Consider the following 24,007-nt stretch of genomic DNA (forward strand, 5'->3'; position numbering starts at 1 on the left):
TAAAAACAGGCTCATTGACTACTCTTAAGACTGAGGTCGCTTGGCAGTGGTGTCCTGTTCTGGTCGACACAGGCTAGTCTGGACACTCCCATCCGTGTACATTGTCCAACCACAGCCAGTATTTAAAGCCCTTCTGAACAACCTCATGAGAAAGCTGGAAAAAGCAATAATATTACTAAAGAAATATCTCCAAAAAAGTCACAACATTGCACTAGGGTGTACAAAATTAAAATTTACCAGAACCCAAATTGTTTAATGGTTGAAAAATAGAGTGACGACAAAGTAGGACTCCATGATACTGTCATCAAATTGAATGTGTATTTTCAGTGCCTCTGAAAATACACTACAGTTACAGGTAACTTCATTCATTATTTTGAGAGGTTTTCCTGAGCTGAGGTCGAGTGACCAAAGATAAGATTAATCCTCTGACATTGGCACAGTTGCCCTGTGTAAATGGACGCTCCAAGAATGGGGGGGGGGGGAATTTGATTTTAGTTTTGTGACAGATTTTCCCACTAAGGGTTTTGTAACTAGTGTACTGCTGCTTCCAATAAATGGTGGAATTCTTGGACAACAGTTGGATCCTTCCTCGTGATCCTGGTCATCATGGGATGATGCACTAAGCAAACAGATTGACTTCACAGTAAAAAGTCCCAGGCTGTTTTTTCCTTGTTGGCCGCCTTCCTCATGGAATACTGCGACAGAGAGGTGAGTCATACTGTCTGCGTGTTTTATCAAGTTAATTTCTGCTGCTGTTTCAGTGATGATCCACAGCCAGAGTAGAAACCTGCTTTCAAGTGATGACATCATGGGATGAGTTACGGGGATCATAGTGTAATCAGTTGGATTTCTCAGGCAAATAATCAGATTGCTTTCAACGGAATCCAAATCAAATACAATCAAAATTTAACAGGATTTTCATCTATCAAATATGAAACCTAATATAAAATCATTAGTGTAACATCATTTTTCACACCACTTCATCAAAATGTTTCTTGAGTTTGGATAAAACCCAAAAGAAAGAACTTGTACTGGTCCACACTATTGCCAGAAAGAGTTCAGGGCAACAGCGACCCGAACTTATGTATGAAAAATGAAGTAAAAAATTGTCCCTGTATTTAAGTTTGGCTGACATGGCCAGAGTATCCTGAGGGAAAATGAATTACTAAGGATGATATGGAAAATTTCTCCTACATAGATTTTATGTGACTAAGATTTAATATGACACGTTTTTGGAGGCCGTGCCTTCGATCCAAGTTACTTATGACATGTAATCACGTCGTCATTCAGAAGATCAAGCCAGGCTCAGTGCCAATCATGTAAACCTGGTCCGCTTTTACATCTTGTCAATTACTTACCGAGATGGTGTATGTTCATTTCAACCACATGCAATTCAATCAGTATTCTTCGTTGATTAAATTACCTGGAGCTTGCCACGAGTTCTGGGTTTTTGTGGAACAATAGCCCCATTGAAGGGACCACAAGTCTACAGTTGGCTGTTAACAGGCTGATGTCTGTTGCTGCCTCAGGTGGATCCGTTGCAGCAATCCGGTTGAACAGGTTGGCATTTCCTGTCAGCGAGCGGCACACGTTAAAACAGTGTATGACCGTAAAGTAACAAGAGCTCAATGCAGACAATGACTTAATTAGTGAGCAAACACGGGACGATCATGAGTGTTTGACTCCTCCGTCTGATCTGACTGATTAGGCCACTTGTCACCATTTGAGGAGAACAACCCTGGAAAATTACAACTCCTCCAGTGTGAGTGATCAATACTGCAACCTAAAACTAATTACTTTTTTAATTGATTAATAATAGGATTAACTTTACACTGTTGGAAGAAAGAAACACTGAATTGACGAACTAGACTTGCGCCTTAACCATGCTGTTTAGTTGACTTTCACCCTCCACGTGACGGATATCTCATTTATGAACGAACACCTTACATGCAAACTAGATATGTTTGCATACACCCCTTGCCTTATGAAAAATAGAGCTTTTGAATACACGGACGTCCTGTTTAAACCATCCTCACTTCCCATGCTAGGAACAGGCGACTGCGCAAAAAGAGAGGCTAAAGAAAATGATCCCATAAAGTGAAGACACAACAATCAAATATTCACTGCGTGAAAATATTCTGATAAAACACACGTACACCTCCTTTTTAATCATCTACACTATTTTCTTTTCAAATGACTAGAACAAAAGCAACTTATACATGTTTTTGTTTTCTTAAAAAACACTAATATTATATTATTTTAGTTTCATTATCATTATTATACAAAAGCAAATTTGTAATTCAAAGTTTTCAAAATGATACTCAAGTATGTGAGTCAATAAGAAATAGACCACTGAGGTCGTGTCTGGGCATGCCAATGGAAGCCCCCATCTTCCCCTGTGATTGACACACACCATCCAGTGTGTTGCAGTGGTCACACAACAATGAGCCCCATTTGGCTCCTGGAAGGTGTGAAATGGCACACTTCTCCCTGAACACCCCCCCCCCCCCACACACACACACAAACACACACACACTGCCACTCACCCCCGGTCTTTGTTGTTGGGATTGATTTAACAGACAGAGGCATCTCACAGAAGGTGTGAGTCCTACTGGTTATTCACCCCACACACACACACACACACACACATGCATACAGTCATTTGACACAGCCCCAAACTCCACCCCTGTTACGCAGACACACACTCTCTCACCGGTCTGACTACTACACCCTGCCCACTTCTCCCTCAGTACGAGTCTGACTTCAGCAGGGAGCACACTGCACTCTTGGATTACACTCTTCCATCACACAAGTAATTTGTCTACAGAGCAGCGGCTCAAAGCCCCACAGACCACAGCAGCATGGGGAGCAGCATGTCATGTGTCCCCCAGCACAACTTCAGGTTCTCCAGTAAAAGTTTCATCCGGAGAAACAGGTAAGAACAATCAAACCTGCCCTCACTGTACTTGTTTCAGTGTGATCACCCGGAGCACATGTCATGGCCTTGACTTGACTGGCGTTTGTTATTTTAGACTCTTACGTTTCAGCCGGAAGGAATTCTTGGTATTCCTCGGGGTTTTGAGCAGTGGGGTTAAATGGAGGTTGTGAATTTTGTGAGGCCGGGCTCAGGATCATATGGTTATGAGTGGTGCCCGTCTGGCCAACGGTGTCAATGATCCAGTTACCATTTGCCTCCTCTTTGCATCTCTCTGAAGATGATCTGCCAGCTGTCACTGAATCTGGTTTCCCTCCAGTATCAGGACCCAACACCCCCCCCATCATTATCAAGTCTGATGTGGGCAATTATACTTAATAGATGATATGATGTGGTTTTATGACACCTGATATATACGTTAATAGCTTGTAATGATCCGGTCGGAAGGCATTGAACGTGAATACAGGAAATGACTGACATTGATGGGTTATACTTGTCTACCTGGCATTCTTTAATGATTCAGCATGATTCTTCTGGGCATGTATCACAGGGCAGCCCCCCTCTGCTGGACCACCACACCTGATTCTAGTTAATCTCTGCCACAGTCTTCTGTCCGGAGCTGTGATGATTCAGGCCTCTGGTTCGATCAAATGTGAATTGTAGCGCTTGCTTTTCAAATAAAAACAAGAGGCAGGACAAGGTAGGAAAAAAAAGAGGAACGGTTTTGAAACCCAACGACTTAAAAACTGATACACCTTCCAAGTTGGATTGATGGTCCAGCACAAGAACAATACATCCAGTGTTCCTGTTTCCTATGCACCCCTCTAACTCTTTGTGTTGCTGAATCGGGCCAGGGTCAGGTATTCCCCTCAGAGAAGAGGAGCGAGTGGCATCGAATACCACTGCAGTGATTTGGAGAATGTTGGGTGTGCAGATCCACTACCTGTCTATTATCTACATTCCTCTTTCATGTTGCAACTGCATCGTGCATGATATTCTTTTTTTTTTTTCTTTCTCTGCGTATGAGAAAATATTTAAAAAGGATGTAGTGGAATAGTCTCACTCACAAAACACTGAGTGATAGATGCTGGCAATGGACTTCCTGATTAGACAGACCTTGATTCCCACCGTGAAAACAAAAGTCTGCATTGTGGCAGTGAGGACACTGGTACACATATGTGCAGATAAGCAGATAAACTGCAAGCTGAGATTGTAAAAGCAGTCCCCCGAGTCTTATCATTGCAGTGAGGGAGCTTCCTCATAAAGACATGACACTAATGGTAACAGATGAGGGTCATGCAAAACAAAGAGGGACATTGAATGCTGATCTTCCTTTGCATATCCTCGCAATCAGAAACACAAGCGCTGATTGTTCTTATCATTTAAATGGCCCGCATTGATGGAGCGAGGACAAAGAAAGGGTCTCTGGTTGATTTGTTGTACATGACACGAGGCAAAAAACTGAATTTAAAGTCATTATTCTGCTGTGAAAATTGAACCTGGTCAGTAGTTCAACATTGAGTGACTTGATTACTGTGGAGAAAAAAAGTGGAAAAACGAGAAAAAACAAGTTTCTAACACTGAACTTGACATGGAAAACAGTAGAGGGACGACGGATGTATTTAGTTCAAATCTCCATAACACAAGGTGACCGACATGAACAGGAAACGCTCCCTGTTGACACTGCAGTTGGGACGTTAACTGAAGTTCAAACATGGTATAGATAGATGGTAAACATTGAAGAGTGAGTGGTAACGCGTGGTTTTCCTTTCTCTCGTGCAGCAGCCGCCTGTTTCGCAAAAATTATCCCCAGGAGGGACAGGAGAAGTCCAACAGCATCATCAACATCCTGTGCACTGTTACCCCAAGGAAGGTAAGACCCTCCCTCGACTCGCAGGAGGCAGCCGTAACATGAAACTCAATCAGCTACGCACCAAACAAAACTGCTCTGCTATACATGTCAGCCTGTGCGTGATTTCATTTTAATTGTCATCGGGTCATCTTTTACCTTTTCACTAACATTATGTCTGGTTGCAGGAAATGACCCATAAAGATCTGCAGACCATCGAGAACATAAAATGGAACCCTCCCTTTCCTTACGACCCGGTCAGCGGCTGGAAGAAGAGCAGCATCAATGTGAAGAACTATGGACGGATGATTCACAGCTCCAAAGTCCGTTTTCGCTTCCTCCAATGCCAGGTTAGTGGAAGAAAATAACATTTAATGACTATGTTGAAACATCAGGAAAGCAACTATGAAAGATAACAAAGCTAAAGCTGCACCATCCTCATTGTGGTCGATGAGGTCTTAAACAATGACCAAGCCTTCAATGACACATCATGCCAGTCATCAATGTGAACGGCCGGAGTGTCAAAACCATAGCAAACAAAACAGGTGGCGAATAACAGGATGTTGCTCTGCGGCCACCAGACACACTGAAACTCGTGACGTGGTGGCAGGCAAACCGAAAGGGTTTTCCACCAAGCAGAACAGCAGCCTGTGTTTGGACACGCTCACTTCTGCTGCAGTTGTGAAACATCTCCGAGAGAAAAAACCTCAGGGTAGAGAGAGTTCCTCTGATCCCAGGGACTGATAGAGGACATGCCGTCTCCTCACTGTGGGAGCTGCAATTCATCAACGCCATGACGCAACAGCTCTGTCAAAAAGTAGAAAGAAAAGATTGACTGAGGGAATGACGTCATGATGCCAAAATGAAACAGCAAAGGAAACATGTATTTTCCTAAGTGTTGACAAAGAAAGCCCTATGTAAAGGGGACTGCAAAACGAGCGACTTTAAAATCACATTTTGTGGTCAGTGAAGAAATTCCTTTCCGGGAATCCTCGTCCCTTCTGCTAAATTAGAACGTTTCCTCAAGGTGCTCCATGAATGGTCAGGTGATACATGAACAATATTTTTCAGCCACACAAATCTATCAGACCTAATTTGTGTAGCACCCCTCGTACAAACACAATGAAATACAAAGTGCCTTACAATATAAAAAAATATAAATAAGTGACGAACCTTTAAAATAATTAATCTCAAGGCTCAATGAAAAATATGACTTCTCATCTGGAGGAGTCATATTCAACATTTTAGAATCTGCTTTATTGGCCAAGAATCTGAACACATACAAGGAATATGACGCGGATTTTACATTGCTCTCGGCACTTACATATAAATAGACATACAGCTAGGAACAAGGACAACAAATAAAGAAAACTGAACAAACAAGTTAAAGAAAAACATTATAAAAGGAAAAGAAAGGCCGGCAGACATGTGCGAGGGTTCATTTTATCAACGGTTAGATTTTTAATAAGTGTAGCAATATATTAAATCAGCTCCTGTGTCTGTTGTGAATTATGAAAGCACTGTAATACAAGGATTGTAGACTTCGTGTATGGCATTTATTCTCAGACGGTGACATTTTCTGATTTGACTTCTCTCCACAGGATATACATGACTGTTACCTGGATCTCTTCCAGACACACCTTCATTTTGTCTCTAACAACACAACTGGACTGACGTACCAGGTGAGGTTTTTTTTTTTTTACACTTACTAATAGCAAAACATTCATATCTGATCCGTCTCGAGTTCCTCAGCATTTACTTTTATCCTCAGGATCCATTTTTATAGTTCAGATATGGGTGGGGCCTATTTCTATGACAATGCGTTCCCTGTCAATCAGAAGTGTTTTGGTAAACGGAAAGTGTGATTATGTTACTTCACCACGTGCAAAGTATGAGCAACCATTAATCATCATTCTGATGTGTCTGTTGTGGCAGCGAAGCACCTGTATACAATACTAGTTAGCATATACTGTTAATGATGGCAACCACAAGGCAGACATGGAAACATGCGGTCACATTGCTTATCTCAGAGTTATGGTGATTCATTTTTGTTCCAATTCAGAGCTGAACAATTGGCTAATAGAGCGTGCTGAAAACTGAAATGTTGCAGAGAATGCTTTTAGTTAGAGAATCAGAGAATGTTTTGTGTTTAACGAAGCATAATTGAACCCTTTGTTGTTTTGTGCTCAGGGAACTCTTCCGTTGAAAGAACTCAGCATCTGTAACCTGCAACAGAACTGCAACCACAGTCAACCCCAGGAATTCGCCTTTCAAATAAACGGTGGGTTCAACTTCAGTAGAGAGAGGACACAAGCGGTTGTTGGCACCGATAGAAATGGCATCTGTGTTGAGTTTTACTGGTTGGGCTGAATTGAGAAAATCAATCACTCAGACTGATTTATTGATTAGGTAATCCAGCAGGTCGTCTACATGAAAATAAAAATATATTTTTTAAATACTGTACTCATACAGTATTTCCTCTGCTGGTGGTCTGTTACGTTTTCAGTTATGGATCAAAGTAAAACTTCTCCTCACTTAAAAACCAGCGAGAAACCACACGCTATTTTCAAGCTGCAGCATTTCTCATGTTGTCACATTCCAGTGATTCAGAAGGTGCCGCGACCCTCTTCACCTCCACTCAACCCCAAGACTAACTAGAGCTGGGCCCCTTTCACCCTTGGTCAGGGGGCCAGAGCGGCCCTAAAGACCCGGCTTGTCAGACAACAGGTGCACTTCAGTCGGCCCAGCTGTCGAGCGGAAGAGCCCGGCTACCGCTCTTAGCCTTGTCACTGCATATAATCTATGGCACATTCCAAAAGCTGCCCAGGTTAATGCCTGGTAGAAATGCCACTTAGCTTTTGAACTCTGGACAGACAAAAACAACCCGAGACAACCCCATTTTTTCATGAAGGAGAAATGAGATGCTGTAGGGACTAGAGGGCTTTGGTCATCGCCTGAGAAAAAAAAATCAAATCAAGTCAGGGATCAATGTAAAACTATAGAATTTAAAGAAGCATGTGAGCAGTCCTTCCCAGTCATGAGGAGTGTAAGGTTTCTGTGTTGATATTACTTAATCATTTCTATCTTACGGAAATCTGAACCGTCGCTGCTGTCACAATATTGACAGTCGTAGGTTTTGCGTTCCCGGATCAAGCTTATTATTTTGTGGTAATGTACCTCAGTGGGTGCAGTGTGGACTTTTATTTACTTTGTGGGATACATCACTTACAGGAAACATGTAGTGGAAGCATGACAAAAGTCTGAGTCAAATGAGAAATCTCACGGAGTGATTTCCTCCAGGAGACGTCCGTCTTCCCCTCGCTGAGCTGGAAATATGATTAAGCCTTTGTGTAAAGTGGTGTTGGTCAGTTTAGTGGGTGACGAAGTAAACACAGCACGAGAGGGTCTCTAAACATCCCTTCAAACTTTTACACAGTTTGAATTGATGTTGCTGTAAAAGTTGGATGATGACACATTTTTAAAGTTAATGACCTCTGTAAACTGAACTGAAAGTTAGAATGAGACAATCCTGAGAATTTTCACCTCACTCGTAATGCTTGAAATGTGGGAGAACATGACTTTTCAAGGGAGAACTGTGGTCAAGGTCCACAATTAAGAGTTGGAATGAAGAGAAAGTCGGACAGATTCCAGAGTAGCTGCTTCAGGAGCAGTCAGTGGGCCATGTTTCTAGACAATTACAAAGCCATGGGGCTGGACGCTATCTGTACTGGTTATCTCTGGTATGTGTGGGACTGATAGATAGAAGGAGATTCCAGCTCGTTTCATCCCAGGCCCTGTTCATTCCTCCAAAGTAAACACTGTGAGGGAGGGAGAGTCTGCTTTGACTTTTAAATGCCACATGAAGCCTCATGTTGGAGCTTCTGCAGTGGGTCTTACATGTGGTTTACTCTCTTGAACATGTGTTAACAATCATTATTGCATAACTTCTTCGAAACAGCCAAGAAAGCGGAGTGTGGACTTTGTTAATTATTTACCGCTGTGTCAGAAAACCTTTAAAAAAAGACTTGGAAAGAGAAGCCTGGGTGGTACTTTCCTTTTTTGAACTTGTGACCTTTGCACCCCTGCAGGTGTCAGCCTTAACTCCATAATTGTCTACTGTGCCAACCAAGATGAACTGGACCTATGGTTTGGCCTACTTAAAGAAAACATCGAGGCAAACGGAGGCACAGCAACTACAAACGAAAACTTCACCAGAGTGAAAGTAAGTCAGACAACACACTTTTAATGCCACCTTGCTCCCAAAAAAAAAGCTGTGGCATTATATTTGGCTGCATGCAGACCTGTTGCATTATAACTGGCTCGTGTGCTGCAACATTGGTTGATGTTTTTTTTCTTCAAATTCACTCAACAAATTCAAAACATACTGCTGTGTATCATTTTATAATCCACCTGGCAGATTAGGCAAGAACAAGCTTAGGCTTCAACCGCTCCTGATAACAGGATGTGTGTGAGCGTGTAGACTTGGTGAGTCAAGTAGGTCATTGCAGGCTCTCCCTGAGGCCTGGATACCAGGGAGCGGCCTTGACCACATCACAGTCAATATCAAACTTACCCTCACATCTGCACTGTGCTGAAGTGCTGACTCCACACCCACAGGTGGGGAAAGGGCCGACGAAACTCGTGAACTTAAATGTGTCACGACAGAACAAAATAATTGAACTAATGATGCATTTATGTGCTGCAGTTTAAAAGCCTTTTCTATGAACAGACATTACCCAAAAAACAGCCAAATCAACATGCTTAAATTTGCTTCAGGACAGAGCTCTGTTCATATTTACATTACTGACGATTCCGTGTGACTTCCATTATCCCCCGTGTACCTTTCTATAGCTAAACCAGAACGAGGCTCCCGAGGGCAGAGAGGAGCTGAGGAACTCCATCAACAGAGATCCCATCTACGAGTGGGAGGGCTCTCAGCGAGACAGCCTGGGCCCTATCACCAATGTCACTAAAGTGCGACTGCAGCACCTTCCCTGCCAGGTACGGCATCATCACTTCTTATCAAGACTGAATCACCATTTCTGGTCACGCAGACGTAAAACACACAAACTGTGATCTTTCCTATTTACGGGCATGTGCAGTACAGCCAAAGGGTTAAATTGGGACAAAGCATGATTGGTAGTTTGGGAATAATAATGTCAGGCAGGTTGTCAGGGTTTAAAGACCTGCCAAATCCCACATTAACCCCTGACGACATCAGTCTGTAGTGATACAGCCATGTTTTCAAACTCTGGGATTTTTTTTACATTAATATAAGTCAGAAAACATCGGCTCAAAATGCAGGTGACTCAGTTTTTTGAATTGCGCAACACACACATTACCTCAACACAATGTAAGGAGTGACTGAGGTGGGGTGGAGTCCATAAATGGTGCCTCTGCTGCAGATATACATGTACTATCTTTATTTTGCTGTCAAGATGTAACAGTGTCAGACACCTGCGACCAACCGATGAAGAATAAATGAGTCCCTGCTAACTAGATCAGACATGAGCACAACTAAATAATGCTGATAAAGCTAATAAAATAGCAGCTTATGAAAACAGTAGTCATGGCACAGCTTGCACGGCTATCTGCAATCAATTCTCTATGGGCAAAGGCGGCAGTCCTATTGAAGTGTGTGAGATTTAGGGCCCCGTTGTGTTTGGCATCTGCCAGGCTCACGCAGTGACTCAACTCACCTCACAGCTGGAACGTCAGCTGTCTGTCCAGACACACCCTCCGACAGGGAGAGGAAACATAAACTCCTCGCCTGCCGCACCTTTAAATGCCCCTCGAACTAGTTGGACTGAAGATCTCAGTGGGAATTAAACTGCGCCTCTCAGAAGAGTATTAAAGGATAACAGTGGTTGGGGGGTTTTGTTTGCACCGGGTCTCATGGTTGCCTCTGTGCTTTGTATCATGGTATCATACTATCATCACAGTCTTATTTTTACACAGGCAGATTGACTGGAGTTATCAGGGCTTATATTCATACCTTCAGATAAAAGTAGTGGTGCCATGCTTGCTTGTCAAAACTTGTTGCTCTCGAGAGTTTGAAAACTTCTCAGAGACACATATTACAGTTAACATTATGCTTTAATTTGACCTACTCCAAGTTAGTTTTCCCAGCACTCAAACGGGAATAACCCCTTGGGTTGCTGTTGAAATGGTATGTGTTGCTGTGAACAAATCATAGACAGTGGTGAACTGGTCTTACCTATAAATGACACGGATATTCTGCTAATGGTTGAGAATATATAATGTCCCAACTACGCACACAAAGCTCACTTGCAGCTACAATCTTGTGTCCACAGGAACAGAGTGACAGACTACTGGTGATGTACCCAGCGACACTGATCATCCTCTCAGAGGAGAGCGATGGGCTCTTTTATAAGGTACCACTGATCTTTTACACTTACTCGTACCCTGAACTGTGTGCATGCAGCATTTCCATTGCTTATGAGAGAATTATGTTTAACACTCGTCATGATTACAGGGGAAACTGCCACTCAACATGATTACTGTGACCACACCCTGCCAAGACGTCAAGGCTAACACCTTTATGATCGAAGGTAAATACACTGAACCTGTGAGCTGCTTTCCTCCACACTGGCGTTCAAACAGATTTTAAATGGTTTGTATTCTCATGCATGCTTTATGTTAAGTGGCCTTTTCCATGAATCTGCTCGCGTCACAGAGTGTAACCCTCCATGAATGAGCTGGTTTTATCCCCACTGAATGACAATCTGACTATAGCACATTCCAGTGAGCAAGTGGACCGAATGACTGGCTTTGTCCTCCCGCTCCTCTCTTCCCAGGAAAGCTCATCAACCCCATAGTGGTTTCATGTCTGGATAGGACGACGTTCTGTGACTGGATCCAGCATTTCAAAGCTGCTGACGTGCCCGTTCTCAGCCCCCCACCCCCTGTGTATGACATCATCTACACTCCGACGCAAAGAGAGGTGAGACCCGCCCACCTCCCTGTCACGGGCCAAAAACAAGTACACTGTTCACAGCTGCTGATGATCCATAACTATCGAGTCTGTGAACCTGCGGGTGGGGCGAATTCAAGTATGAGGAAATGTGATAGAGTAGACGGACAACATTACCCTGCATCTTCTACAAGTCTGCAGGCTTTGCACATTTGCTGTTGGTCAAAAATCTTAATCCCTATTATAATTTCTGTGTCCTACAAGGCCCCACAGTTTGACAGGTGGAGTGGAAACAGCCAAGGACGAACTGAGTCCCTAAAGTTCAGCCAGTCACTAAGTGGACACGGGCCCCACAACCTTCAGTTACCCATTCATGAAGACAACCCTCTCTCCCCGGGATACTGTGAGCCCCTCTGTGTAAGTGACGTATGTGCTTCTTCGGAAGTTTCAAGTATTATTTAGTCCAATAATACTGAATGGAGGAAACACAGAAATAAATATGGCATGATTCTTTTGTACATGTAGAACCCCAAAATTGTTTTGTTTTGTTTTGTTGGAGCTGAGCAGCAACACATTTCTTTTACAAAGTTAATAATTAAGGGAGGAGTAGAAACCAGACTGCTCCTTTTGCAGCTGCAGAGGATTCATTGACAATCCTCAGGCCTTCCTCGGGAGTATCAATCAAATTTTTTACTAAAACATCATCTACACCTAAAACGACTGTGGGGTGTAAGGAAATAAGTGTTACATACAGGCTGATTCAGCACAGTTGACTTCAGACGGTTTAAAAAGTGCCGAAACACTCATCTGACCGAACTCCCCCAGGAGAGGGGCTGTTGACTGCCCACTCATTTAGCTCAGTGCCCAGAGGACATGTTGTTGTTCAGCTTCTGGCCTGAGCCACCACTCTCTCAATTGAATTGATAGAGACACCTTTTTTTCTGGAGACAACACAGAGTGAAGATGAAAACCAATGCTGTACAGAGGAGAATCTCTTTATCATATTTAATCTATACGAGGACTAACAGGTTTAGAATCCCTGATGCCAGCTGTGAAGCTACAACTCTTCGCTGACTTTTGCCCTGGGTGTGTTTGTTGTCCCTACAGTACAGCTCCAGCCGTCCCTCCTCGGCGGAGACTGCCCGCCTGGGCAGCAGGACCAACAGCATGTCTTCTCACACCAGGCCCGAGCGTGACCTACGACCTTTGTCACTGCGCTACTCCTCACCGCAGCGCAGTTCCTACCTGCAGCCTACCGAGAGCCCGGCGGTGTCTCAGATCTACAGCACACCCTACTCTGCCCTGCATCGCGCCAGCCCACAGCGGCTGGAGAAAGCCCCGCTCGTCAAGGTAATCCAGTCTGGCGTCTAACTCGATAACTGTATATTCCCGTTGAGACTGTCTATTTATTTTACATGTCACGTGTGCAGTAACTAAAATAGACATTAAATAGACACAGGCGGTAGGCTAGGGGTCAGGGTGTTAACAGACGGGGTAATAGTGGCATTTGTGCAGAATTGGCATTGAAAGAATAATCTACGTGACGGCGCAAAGAATGAAACCTCTATTATATTTCACAAACAAAACTAAGGCCCCCGATCAGGAAACGTTTACTAAAGGGATCTCCATACATTGCCATGTCAGTGAAGAATGCAGTTTTAAACACAACACTGACAGCTGTCGTCTGATTTATGAGACAACAGATAGTTTGTCACACCAGCACTGCTGCAGATCATGACTGGCATTAGTCCAAATCGTCTACTTGGTAATCTGATCTGGTTGATGTGATTGGCTCATGTGAATCTCAACAGCGTGAGAGAGAAAGACAGACAGGGTGTCAGAGGCAGAGAGGCGGGAGGGAACTTGTTCATCGATTTTCCTCTCATCACCTGGTGCGTTAAACTAACTTCTGGATCGGTCTGTCTGAATCTCTTGTGATTAGTCGAACAGCTGGAGCACACCCCAAACATCCCTGAACTACTCCCTGAACGGCCCCCAGCGCCACTCGGACATGTGCGCCCCACGACAACCCTTGTCGCCCCTGTACGACGAGCCCTGCAGTCCCGAAATTTACTCCCTAGATGAAGCCAGGCCATTGGTAAGTGGGTCAATGATATTGGATCCATAGGCTCAATTTACACCTGCACAGCCTCTCTGATATCAAGAAGTGCACGCACATACGCCTAGTGAAAAAATGAGAAAGAACCTGTTCTGTCAATGCAGAGACTTAATTAGGACCAGAACAAATTTTAATCAGGATGTCTGCGTATTAAAAATTGATTACTGAACGTTTGTACACATTTATACATGCAACTTTCACTTGTGTAACACAATTTCCACTCCAAAGTTCATTTTATTTGCCAGCCTTTTTTCACGATGGTAGACATCATTTTTTTTTAACAAGTTCAATTGTTCATAAGTCATTGCTTCATAGCAAGTTTTCATCATTACTGAATTGAAGTCTAATGAACGACATTTTTCGCTATTTTTGTATGTAGCAGCAGAGCTGGCATGAGCCAATTAAGCACAACCAGCAGCAGCAGCAGCAGCAGCAGCAGCAGCATCATGCCCCCCAGCTCCTACCCTCCACCTTCCAGCTCCAAACCCCTCCCGTGGGCAAGCGCTGCAGGAGAAGCCTGGTTCTGACCAACTCCAAGGGACACGCTCTGAGCCTGGATATGGAAACTCCTCAAAGCCAAGCGGAGCAGAGAGCCGAGGCCGTTTCTAGGCTAAAGCTTCTGCCTGTGCCCGGCCAACTGCAAGAGCAGGTGAGAACTAAGCAGTACTCAGCTCCCAGGACACTCCTGTTTCTGGAATGTTGTGGTAGAAAGAGCAACGGCGGAGCGCCGCATGGCAGCAGAGCAAGTTTATACACTTGTTCTGCAGGTGGTATTTGAACAGGTGACACAGATGAAACAGTGGTTGACATTTTAGGAAATATGAGAATGTTTGTTATAGTTGATCACGGGAAGTAACTTTCTTTTCTTTTCACATCTGTTGACAGATGATTCTTCCTTCGAGCTCTGCGAGGACCATCTCTCAGACGCCTTACGGTTACTCACCAGGTAATAACTGATGAAACATTCTTCTGTGCATGTATGTGGTTAGATTGCTGGTGCGTTGACTGGACCCAGAGATCAAACATGTTCAATGATATAATAATAAATCATTATATAAGATCTTAATATTTGTATAGAGAAACCATGGGTGCTCAGTAGATATCACAGCAAACACCGCGGCATCAAATTTCCTCACAAGTGTGAGTGATGAAAGTCAACACTGTCCACTGCTATACCACCAAGGACACGGAACATAGCTCACACTCCATTATAGCTTAAATTAAACACTGCAGACACTTCTGACTGATTTAACTGTTGGGTCTGTCAGCAGGTAAAAAGAAGGTTAAAAGCTAAAGAACTGAAAGTGCAGGAAGTGCCACAAATGTGCCAATGCCATTGCAGCCATTGTGGCTCTTGAATTTCATTTGTGCACATGTCCCATGTGGGGGAAGCCCGGTGTAAGAGAACACTTTTCCGCGACAGGTTTTTACTGCAGTGTGACTGACAGCACACAACTGGCTAACACACACATCTACAGCGTCTTTTATCACACACAAAAACAAGACTAGAATTGACCTGTTGTTGTTGACAGGCCGGATGTTTCTGTACTATTGCAAAGAATAAAGGTGGTGTAGCAGTAGTCATATTACACATGGTAACCTAATTAGTACATTGGAACTATGTGAAAGTTTACTCAGAAGGGGCGAGGTTTTGTCTGTAATTGTTTGTAACTAAATGCCTGGGAATCTTTTGTCACTCCTATAGATCATCACTCGTACCTCAAACCCACAGAACCAGATGACCAGGAAATGGACTATGACAACATTTGGGAGTACGATTGTGATACTGGAATGATACAGCCAACGTCTGGAATTTCGGCACACTGGACAGGATTAGACTATGGGGCCAGAGGCCTTGGTGCCATGGCAACCCAGCAAAGATGGTCATAAAACAAACAATAGCCCGGGCCACTCGTCTGGACGTGTGCAAACAACAGATCTCTATCAGAGGGATAATAAAAGCCAACTAGCACAGCCTGTGTTGCTCCTGCTGCGTACAGTGTGAACCAACAGATCCCATGAACTGCCTTGTCAGATGTCGGGCGGTCAAGCAGCGGGATGATGAGTGCAAGTATGCAGAGCAGTGGGCTAAATAAAAATATTATGAAAGTGATAGAGACAGACGTCAGCTGTCTGTTTGATATGTAGCATCACAGAAGACAGCAGATTGCACTGCAGTTTTCATTATGTAGTGCAAGTACTGCCAGTTTTTGTTTATATATATATATATATATATAAGTATTTTCTAACATTCAGTCGAGTTTACTTTCCTTTTTGTCTCAACTTGAAGCTATGAAAAGCATTCCATGAGGGCCTCTTATAGTCAAGGATGTATATTTTTGTAAATGTTGTACATTTATTTTATTGTGCTACACTATCAAGGCTAATAGATGCGGCTTTAACTCATCGCCTTCATGGTGCTAATGTAACTACCACTACAGCAGAGTACTGATATCTGTATGGCTTCCCTTTTTTCCATTTTTGTTTGAGGTGTTTATTTATATCTGAAAATAAATCAGAAATATCGATCACGTCTCTGTAGTCTTAATCTTGTGATACTCTACTACCTAAATCTGTTGTATGTTCTTAAAAGTAAATACAGTATACTACTACATATACTGGCTTTTACATCAGAGTACTAAGAGATGTAGGCAATAAATCAAAGAACTGTCAAGATTATATGTGGTCATAAAGTTATCAGCCGCAACTGATGCACTCCTTTCCTGGGCTTTGAAAGCCAACATTTGTCCCCATTGGTGAATCAGTGATATTTTAAAATACATGAAAACTGCATAAAAAAAACAATCAGCAGAGTTTGTTCTTGACACAACAGTAAAAACAGGACACTTTATATTTTATAGCTCAACCTTGCCATCTACTGGAGAAAGATATACATGATTCTTGGAAGAAGTCTCTCCTCCATAGACTGGTCTCCTCTGAATACTTTTCAATAATCTTGAACACATTATAATTTATGATGTCAAAATAATTTGGATTTATTCTAAAGTTCTCAGACAAAATTATATTTTATTTTTTAAGTTACTTAAAAACTTCAGCTCACTCAGCTGTTTCAGTTTATGTTCTCACTTGAGCTTATGCTGCCCTCTAGTGTTGGAAAAGTTTCAGTTTCAGGTCTGAGGGAATACAGAGACATGGCACACGTTGAAGTTCTAAGTACTGAAGTTGACCTGAAAAACATCCTCAAACATCCATATGAAAAAAATACTGTACAGTCCTCTTTAAGTTATCAGAAAATATAAATGCCCTTCATTAAATATATAATCAATACTGGCACAGAATACAGCTCCCAAATGAATTACAAAAGTACATTAGAGGGTGTTTTGTTATATTGGAAAATACTGCAAAAGATATTCATTAATCTTGTAAAATATTTAAATTATCGTTCCTGGAAATATACAACACAGTCACTTTGGATAAAAATCATCTGCTACATAAAAGTAATGTGATGGAAACAAACATGCTCCAACATCACCGTTCTAAATTCTTTGAGTGACTCAAGTTAATCCATTTAGAGCTCTGCCCCTAATCTAACTTACTGAAACTTTATTTATAAATGTCTCAAGCCTGTAAAGCCGCCTGTCTGAGAAATATACTGAACGTGTCTCATCTTGCCTTACAGAAGCAAAACAGCTCTTATTAAACGAAATCCATTTCCATTCTATGAATTACAGTGCAAATGTGCAGTGCAAACATGGAACAGCACATTAAGCAATTGTGGCATTCCTTGAAGGACACAGGTACTGCAGCGACTCATATCCACATTGTCTGGAAAAGTTTATCATTTCAATCATGACGTATTTAGAGACCCAGGTGGGGCGGAGTGATGCAATTCTTCTTCTCACTGTCTGCCGCCTCCTTCTTGACGTACTTACGCAGGTATCCAATCGCTGACAGAGCACTTACATTTGCCAGCAGGACTGTGGGAAAATAGAAAAGCAACCAAAAGGTGAGTCATCATATTACTCATGAGACGCTGCATCCCAACACTGAATTGCTCCATTGATATAAAGTAAAATTTTCCTGCGTTTAAAATCTAATAAGCAGTTACTTTTTAATTTGTCTTAAAAAAATCTGCTTTTATATCAAACTGTATAAATGCTACATATGAACATACATACCAGCCTTCCAGGCATCTCCAACTTGTGGGTTTGCAGTCTTCAGCACCCATGAAGCAAATGCAATACAAACCAGACACATATCCGCCTGTCTGAGCGGCAGGAGGGAGGTGTCCAGCCCTTCAAAGACGAGAGAGAGAGTGTCACAGAAAATGATTTGAATGATTTATTTGCTCATAAAAGTGCAGCACACAGACCGAAAGCATCAGATCCACAGAGTAGTCCAATGAGGCGCTTGGGGACTCTATAATTGGTATTAACACAGCAACAGCTGAACACAAGTCCCCAGTAATATGTTGGGACTTCCTGTTCTGTCACACTGTGACCCGGTCAAACCCCAGCAACTGCACAGTTTCCAGTTCTGCGAATACAAGGCTGCTTGATGCTACTGGTGTTTGAAACTGTGACTTTAGAGGCCTTAGAGATAATCCTGACAGATAAGTGCTGAACACTGGATGCTGTATTGGTGTGCTGGGAGTTATTATCTTAACTAAAGCTCAGTGGAGGAACACATAGGGACTCCACGGGATGCGGTCATTCCATTTGCTCACGTAGCCAAACATAAATTAGAGCTCTCCACTGGCAGCTTAGAGAAGACACTCATTGAGTGAAGTCAAGTTATCACGTACAACCACTCCTCTTTGCTTTCACCGACGTAGTCCAGTGAGTGTCCTCTGACAGCTGAGGTAAGAGAGTCCGACCCGGTCATGACTTTAACAGCTGACTGCGTGGATAACATATCTTACACTGCAACTGTCCGCACGGGAGGAAAACCAGAAGAGCTTAGGTTAAATACTGTAAACACTTTACAGTATCTTTAACTCCAGCTGTGGAATAAATACATCTTTTATTTTGTAAATATATATATGATTCAATTTAGAGTCACTACATTAAGCCTACAGTCACCACTGGGCTAACTCTGAAACTAGGGGCCGTGCTGGAATGGTAACAATCAATCACATCGCCGATGAACAAAAAGTTGTGGTTTGCTCACATCCTGTAGAAATAGTAATACAATGCACATAGTTGCTGTGCATTAGACTTTTGAGTTCTCACTTAAAAGGATGGCTTTGTTTATCTAAATCTCAAATAACCAAACCACTCAAAATGGAAACTGCATAAGACTACTTCATTTTTGACTCCAGAAAGGTACTTATTTCCCCACTGTATCCCCCACCACTATGACTGTAATAGCAGATGTTAAAACCTAATTCTTACTCTCAAGCATTATTGTATTTATTGTGTGACACTGCACTTACGTGGATTTGAAAGAGCTGTCTGCAAGTCCTCACATCTGAAATGCTGCTGTGCTTGTTGTCTGGGGATCCTGTTTTCCAGGTGGTAGAGAAGTGGATCAGGAAACAGCACGTCTTGATTTCCCAGTACGTTACTGGGAAACACTGTTCTTCGAAGGGATCTGGGGCTTTGCCTCACAGGTACAGGAGACACAGAGTGTGAGAGAGTCTGCTTCCGAACTGTAAATCCAGGAAACATCCTGTTCCTGAAGGAGAGTGTTGTGTCGCAGAAGAAATTCTGTCGGAGGTCGCTGTCTGTAAAGAAATTCTCATAAATATCTGTTGAAATCTGATTCGTGCTCGCCTTACGGCTAAACCTGGTCACTACCCTCACAGGACCGCAGTCTTCTTCATCATCAGATTCAACAGAAGAATCATCGGAGGAAGAGGATGCAAATAAACAGTCATAAACCTCTGGGAACTGTAGATTTCTACTAGCGGAGCGAGAGTAGGAAAAGAGAGGAACCAGCTCATCCTTGGCCTGAACGTCTGCTGTGATGAGGGGGCAGAAGAAGTTTTCTGTATCAAACTCTGAGAAAAAATGATCATATGTTTCAGGAACAGAATTTCCATCAGCGTAGACGGTGGTTATGTTGTCTGTAGTGGATTGGCTGGGAGTTGATTGCTTTCCACCAAAGAGGTACTGAAAAACATCTGTAATAGAAATTCTGTAGCTGTCTGTCAAAGAGGAAGGGGAAGAATGTGTGTCCATTGCCTGCTTAGCCACATGTTCCTCAGAAAAACGGTCTACACTTTCTGATTCTCCTTTATCTAAGGTTTGTAACGTTTGGCCTTTACACGTGGAGCTGAAAGACTCCAGAGCATGTAGATTGTGCACACTTACATTTTTGGAAATCTTTCGGGGGCTCTTGTGAGCACTCTCTGAAAGGAATGGTTGAGAGATGTCACTCACAGATGTCAACATCATATTCTCAGGGTAAATATCGGTACCTCGGCTCATCGGGACAGGTTCACTCTCCCACCTAACACTTCTTGAAGAGGAGGAATCGTCTAACACAGCAGTACCCAAACTTGATCTTACACAATCAAGAACACTGGACATGCACTCATTGGTTTGCTTGGGCTTGGACTCATCCATCTGTGTACAAAAGCCAGAATCAGTTGTGGCAAAGACGTCCATCTCCTGACTTTCCTGCAAAGGCGGGAGGCAGCAGGATGGAGCCGCTTCGCTGATCATTCGTAAACCAAGAATGTCACTTATTGTCAACTTCTCCATCTCACTCCAAAAAGACGACATGGCAAACACTGAATGTTTTGAATCTGGTCTGCATTCAGTTCCGGATGCTGTGACAGCATCTTCTGCTCCATCCAATAAACCACATTTTGATTCTGTTGAGCTATTTGATACAGACTGGCTTTCAGGTCCAGGTTTAGCATATCCTTCCTTGTGTTTTGCCAAGATAAGCTGGGGTTTATCTACTTGACCTCCAGACTGGTTTTGACTGACAGATGAACAAAAACTACCAGACAAATCTGTGACATTGTCATTTGAGAGTGACATAACGGATTCTGTGTGAAGAGAGCAGCAGGACAATCCAGGTGTAACATCTGAAGGACTTGTTATCAACTCTTTAGATGTGGACAATTTGATTTCTCTCTGACTGCTGCCTGTTAGATACATTTCCCCAGATGGACAGGGATTCCCACAAGTCATTAATTGCGATGCTCCTATGTGAGTTACAGTCTGAAGCTCCAGAAGATGCTTTGTTTGCTGTATTGTGTCATCTTTATCCAAATCAGAGGCACTTTCAGAAAGACAACTTTTATCATCAGGTAATGAATTGATATCATTTGAAATTAAGGTCACTTTATTGGAAATCTCCCCAGAAAATGGACGGGCTCTGGTTTTGAATTGCCGGGGCTTTGCATTGAGGGCAAGAGTCTTCACGAGAGCAGAGCTAAATTGGTCTGTGTCATGACGGTCTATTTCCAGCTGTTGTTGGGACTCGGCCTCTCTTTGACACACTGTGTGGTTGTCTCTGACAGAATTTCCAACCTCTCCAGCCAGGACTGACTTAGCATCGGATAGGTTGTCATTTTGGATGACTCCCACAGCGGGATCATTTGACTCTGCGCTTGATGGAATACTGGGAGTTATTGATTTGACCTCTGCTGTACAACATTTTAGATTTTGTTTATTTTCACAACCGCTGATATAATGATTCAATTTATCAGGCTCCTTGAGACTGTCTGCATGATTGTCCTTTGTCTCACTGTTGGCCATTTCTCTGGCCATGTCTGATTGACCAAAGACACTGCCAGGAACTGTAACCGGCAACCAGGACCGCTTATTCGGTCTAATTAATTCTTGCACTTGTAATTTGATGCATGGCTGTAAATTTGTTTCCACATTAACACCGTTGCTTGTTGCTGACATTACATTGTCATCAGTTTGACTCAATGCGGCAACTTCAGCTAAACTTGATTCTTTAAACCTTCCCTGGACTAGTATGTTGTCTGGTAAAAATTGGTACTGACCGTCACAAGGCAGAATGCTATGAGAAAGATCCTTTGCTTTCATCTCCTTAGCAGATATTCTCAAGGGAAGATTGCCTGTGACTGAATATAAAGAGGACACAATATTTTTTTGTGGTTCATTTAAAGAAAATAAATTCACATCCTCAGATAAACTCAGACCAGTTCCCCCCCTCCCTGTATACTGCTCCTCCTCAGAGTCGCTCGATTTTAAAACCCGCCTCTCATATCCATGTGCACACTCCGCTGGTTGAAAGCTGAGTCGTCTCTTCTTCCTTCTCTTCCTTTTGATGGAGGCAGACGGAGATGATTCTTGGCTTGCTGATTTGTTTATGCTTGTGACGTCTAACTGTAAAACAGGGGATTGTTCTTCCATCCATTTCACATTTGTCACCATTCCTACATTGATGGGTGAATTCATTTTGCACTTATCACTGCAAGTTAACTGACTCCAAAAATATTCTTGTTCCTTCAGAGGTTTGCACGTGTGCACTTTCGTCACTTTGTCTGCGTGACGTGTTTCGGGGCAGACTCCGCCCTCCAGTAAGTCATGAAGCTGATTCCGCAGTGTTGTCTCATTTACTCTGGTTTCAGTGCAGCCTTCCTCCCTGATGAATAACTCTGTTTCAGGGTTGGTCGATTTGTCAGTCTCGAGCACTGAGTTACTGGCTGCAGAGTCAGGGGAAATGCTGGAACAAGTCTCAACTTTTTTCATTGTGTTTATGTTGCTGATGGTGTCGACAGGCCTCATGGTCTCTTTGCCAACTGCTGTTTCACCTCTGGCAGGCAGAGAGTTTAACTTGGGGATGTTTTTTGGCAAAGTGCTGCCGCTGGATTGTTGCCCATCGCTACACTGTTCCGTCTCCACCACTGCCTCTCTGTTTTCTCTCACTTGGCATGGCTCAGCAAGTCTCTCAGCCTCTGTAAGCTTTTTCAGCCTTTCATAGAAAATATTGACAGACTGCAGGTGTATATCCTCCTCGCTGCCTGAAAGGACGCTCTCCAATCCACCAATGACATGTTTGCTGAGGTAATGCTCCACAGGAGAGCCCTCACAGTCTGGGGGACCGTCGATGGGGCGGTCAGCCTCTGAAAAGCCCGCTGTTAGGTTGACTCTATGAACCCTCTTAGCAAGCAGGGAGCCTGTATCGTCAAGGTCACTCATCCCAGAGTCATCCACACCTGCTAATGAAGGAGGAAGCAGGTTGCACTCCTCGCATTCCGCAAAGAAACATTCCCAGTCACGGTCACAGATCTCTACACTGTATTCAAAGTCCTCCATTTTCACCGAGAGAGTGCAATATAACCTGCAAGATCAATCAAGAGGGAAAAACAGACACTCTGGATTTCTCTTCAAGTAATTTTAAGCATCACAAAATCTATTCATAATCTTCTCAGACAACCAAAGAAACCTACATTACAGGAACTAATACCAATTCACAAACTGCCTCAAAATATTATCATCACAACTAAATCAGCAGATGAATGAAAGCATTCCTGCAATTGAAAAACACACAAGCATGCAGATTTTAAACATAATTTAGCAATATTGCATATATATACAGTTTTGCAATATAATTCAAAACATGGACATAAAATAACTTACATGCCTCTATCCGTCAATGTCATGCAATATAATATTATTTAATGGAAATCCCTTCAGGGCAACAAATGATAACTAGCCAATACACTAAAACTATCACAAATTAAATAGAATTTAAATATTAATCTTAGGTTAATCTTAATATCTATCTCAGCGATTCGAGCTGTCTACATATGTGTATATGTATGTACATCTGTTCAGTTTGCCTACCTGTCAGGTGTCAGCTGTGATCCTGGTCTACAGGAGGTGAAGGTCCATGAGGCTGGAGACTCAGCAGCACCATGCCGTATGTCCTCTGGTGGGCGTTCTTTTGCATGAGCACGCAGCGTCGCAGGCCCCATGATTTGATAAATATAGAGCGGTGCCTCTGATCACGTAATACACGCGGCATTCTTATGGCAGCCATGTCCAACAGAGGCTTAATGTTTCAGAACTTTTAATAGACTCTCCACTACGGCAAGATGTCTACAGATTTACAATATTTCAATTTGACTACTGTTTCATTTGATTAAAATTGATAAAATCAATAGTAATAATGATCTGTGTTACATCTGTGTTTGATTGAGGCTTCTTTAATCATTACATTTAATCATTACATTGGATCTAAATAGCTCAATCCTAGCAGCTGCTGCCGGCCCAA

General features: G+C 42.8%; 2 protein-coding genes across 4 annotated transcripts; one reads left to right on the forward strand and one right to left on the reverse strand.

The window, feature by feature from the left end:
* The first annotated feature begins 2,748 nt into the window (after positions 1–2,748).
* plekhn1 (pleckstrin homology domain containing, family N member 1) lies at positions 2,749–16,365 on the forward strand. 2 transcript variants are annotated; one of them, XM_035645862.2, is made up of 16 exons: positions 2,749–2,935; positions 4,718–4,808; positions 4,973–5,134; positions 6,386–6,466; positions 6,975–7,065; positions 8,873–9,006; positions 9,636–9,785; positions 11,099–11,179; positions 11,281–11,356; positions 11,603–11,748; positions 11,983–12,135; positions 12,826–13,068; positions 13,661–13,816; positions 14,217–14,486; positions 14,723–14,783; positions 15,543–16,365. In XM_035645862.2, exons 1-16 carry the CDS (start codon positions 2,862–2,864, stop codon positions 15,725–15,727), a joined length of 2,154 nt encoding a protein of 717 aa, XP_035501755.2. In that variant the 5' UTR covers positions 2,749–2,861; the 3' UTR covers positions 15,728–16,365. The 2 variants fall into 2 exon arrangements, with proteins under 2 accessions (XP_035501755.2, XP_035501756.2); XM_035645863.2 differs by having other exon boundaries at positions 14,220–14,486.
* An 847-nt stretch (positions 16,366–17,212) lies between these two features.
* LOC118317295 (PPARGC1 and ESRR induced regulator, muscle 1) lies at positions 17,213–23,670 on the reverse strand. 2 transcript variants are annotated; one of them, XM_035645861.1, is made up of 4 exons: positions 23,578–23,670; positions 19,233–19,523; positions 17,977–18,093; positions 17,213–17,775 (listed from the first exon to the last, which is right to left on the reverse strand). In XM_035645861.1, exons 2-4 carry the CDS (start codon positions 19,465–19,467, stop codon positions 17,657–17,659), a joined length of 471 nt encoding a protein of 156 aa, XP_035501754.1. In that variant the 5' UTR covers positions 19,468–19,523; positions 23,578–23,670; the 3' UTR covers positions 17,213–17,656. The 2 variants fall into 2 exon arrangements, with proteins under 2 accessions (XP_035501754.1, XP_035501753.2); XM_035645860.2 differs by lacking the exon at positions 23,578–23,670 and having other exon boundaries at positions 19,233–23,559.
* Between the last annotated feature and the right edge of the window lie 337 nt (positions 23,671–24,007).

Source organism: Scophthalmus maximus, chromosome 3 (assembly GCF_022379125.1).
Source record: "Scophthalmus maximus strain ysfricsl-2021 chromosome 3, ASM2237912v1, whole genome shotgun sequence".
In the NCBI taxonomy this organism is placed as follows: domain Eukaryota; kingdom Metazoa; phylum Chordata; class Actinopteri; order Pleuronectiformes; family Scophthalmidae; genus Scophthalmus; species Scophthalmus maximus.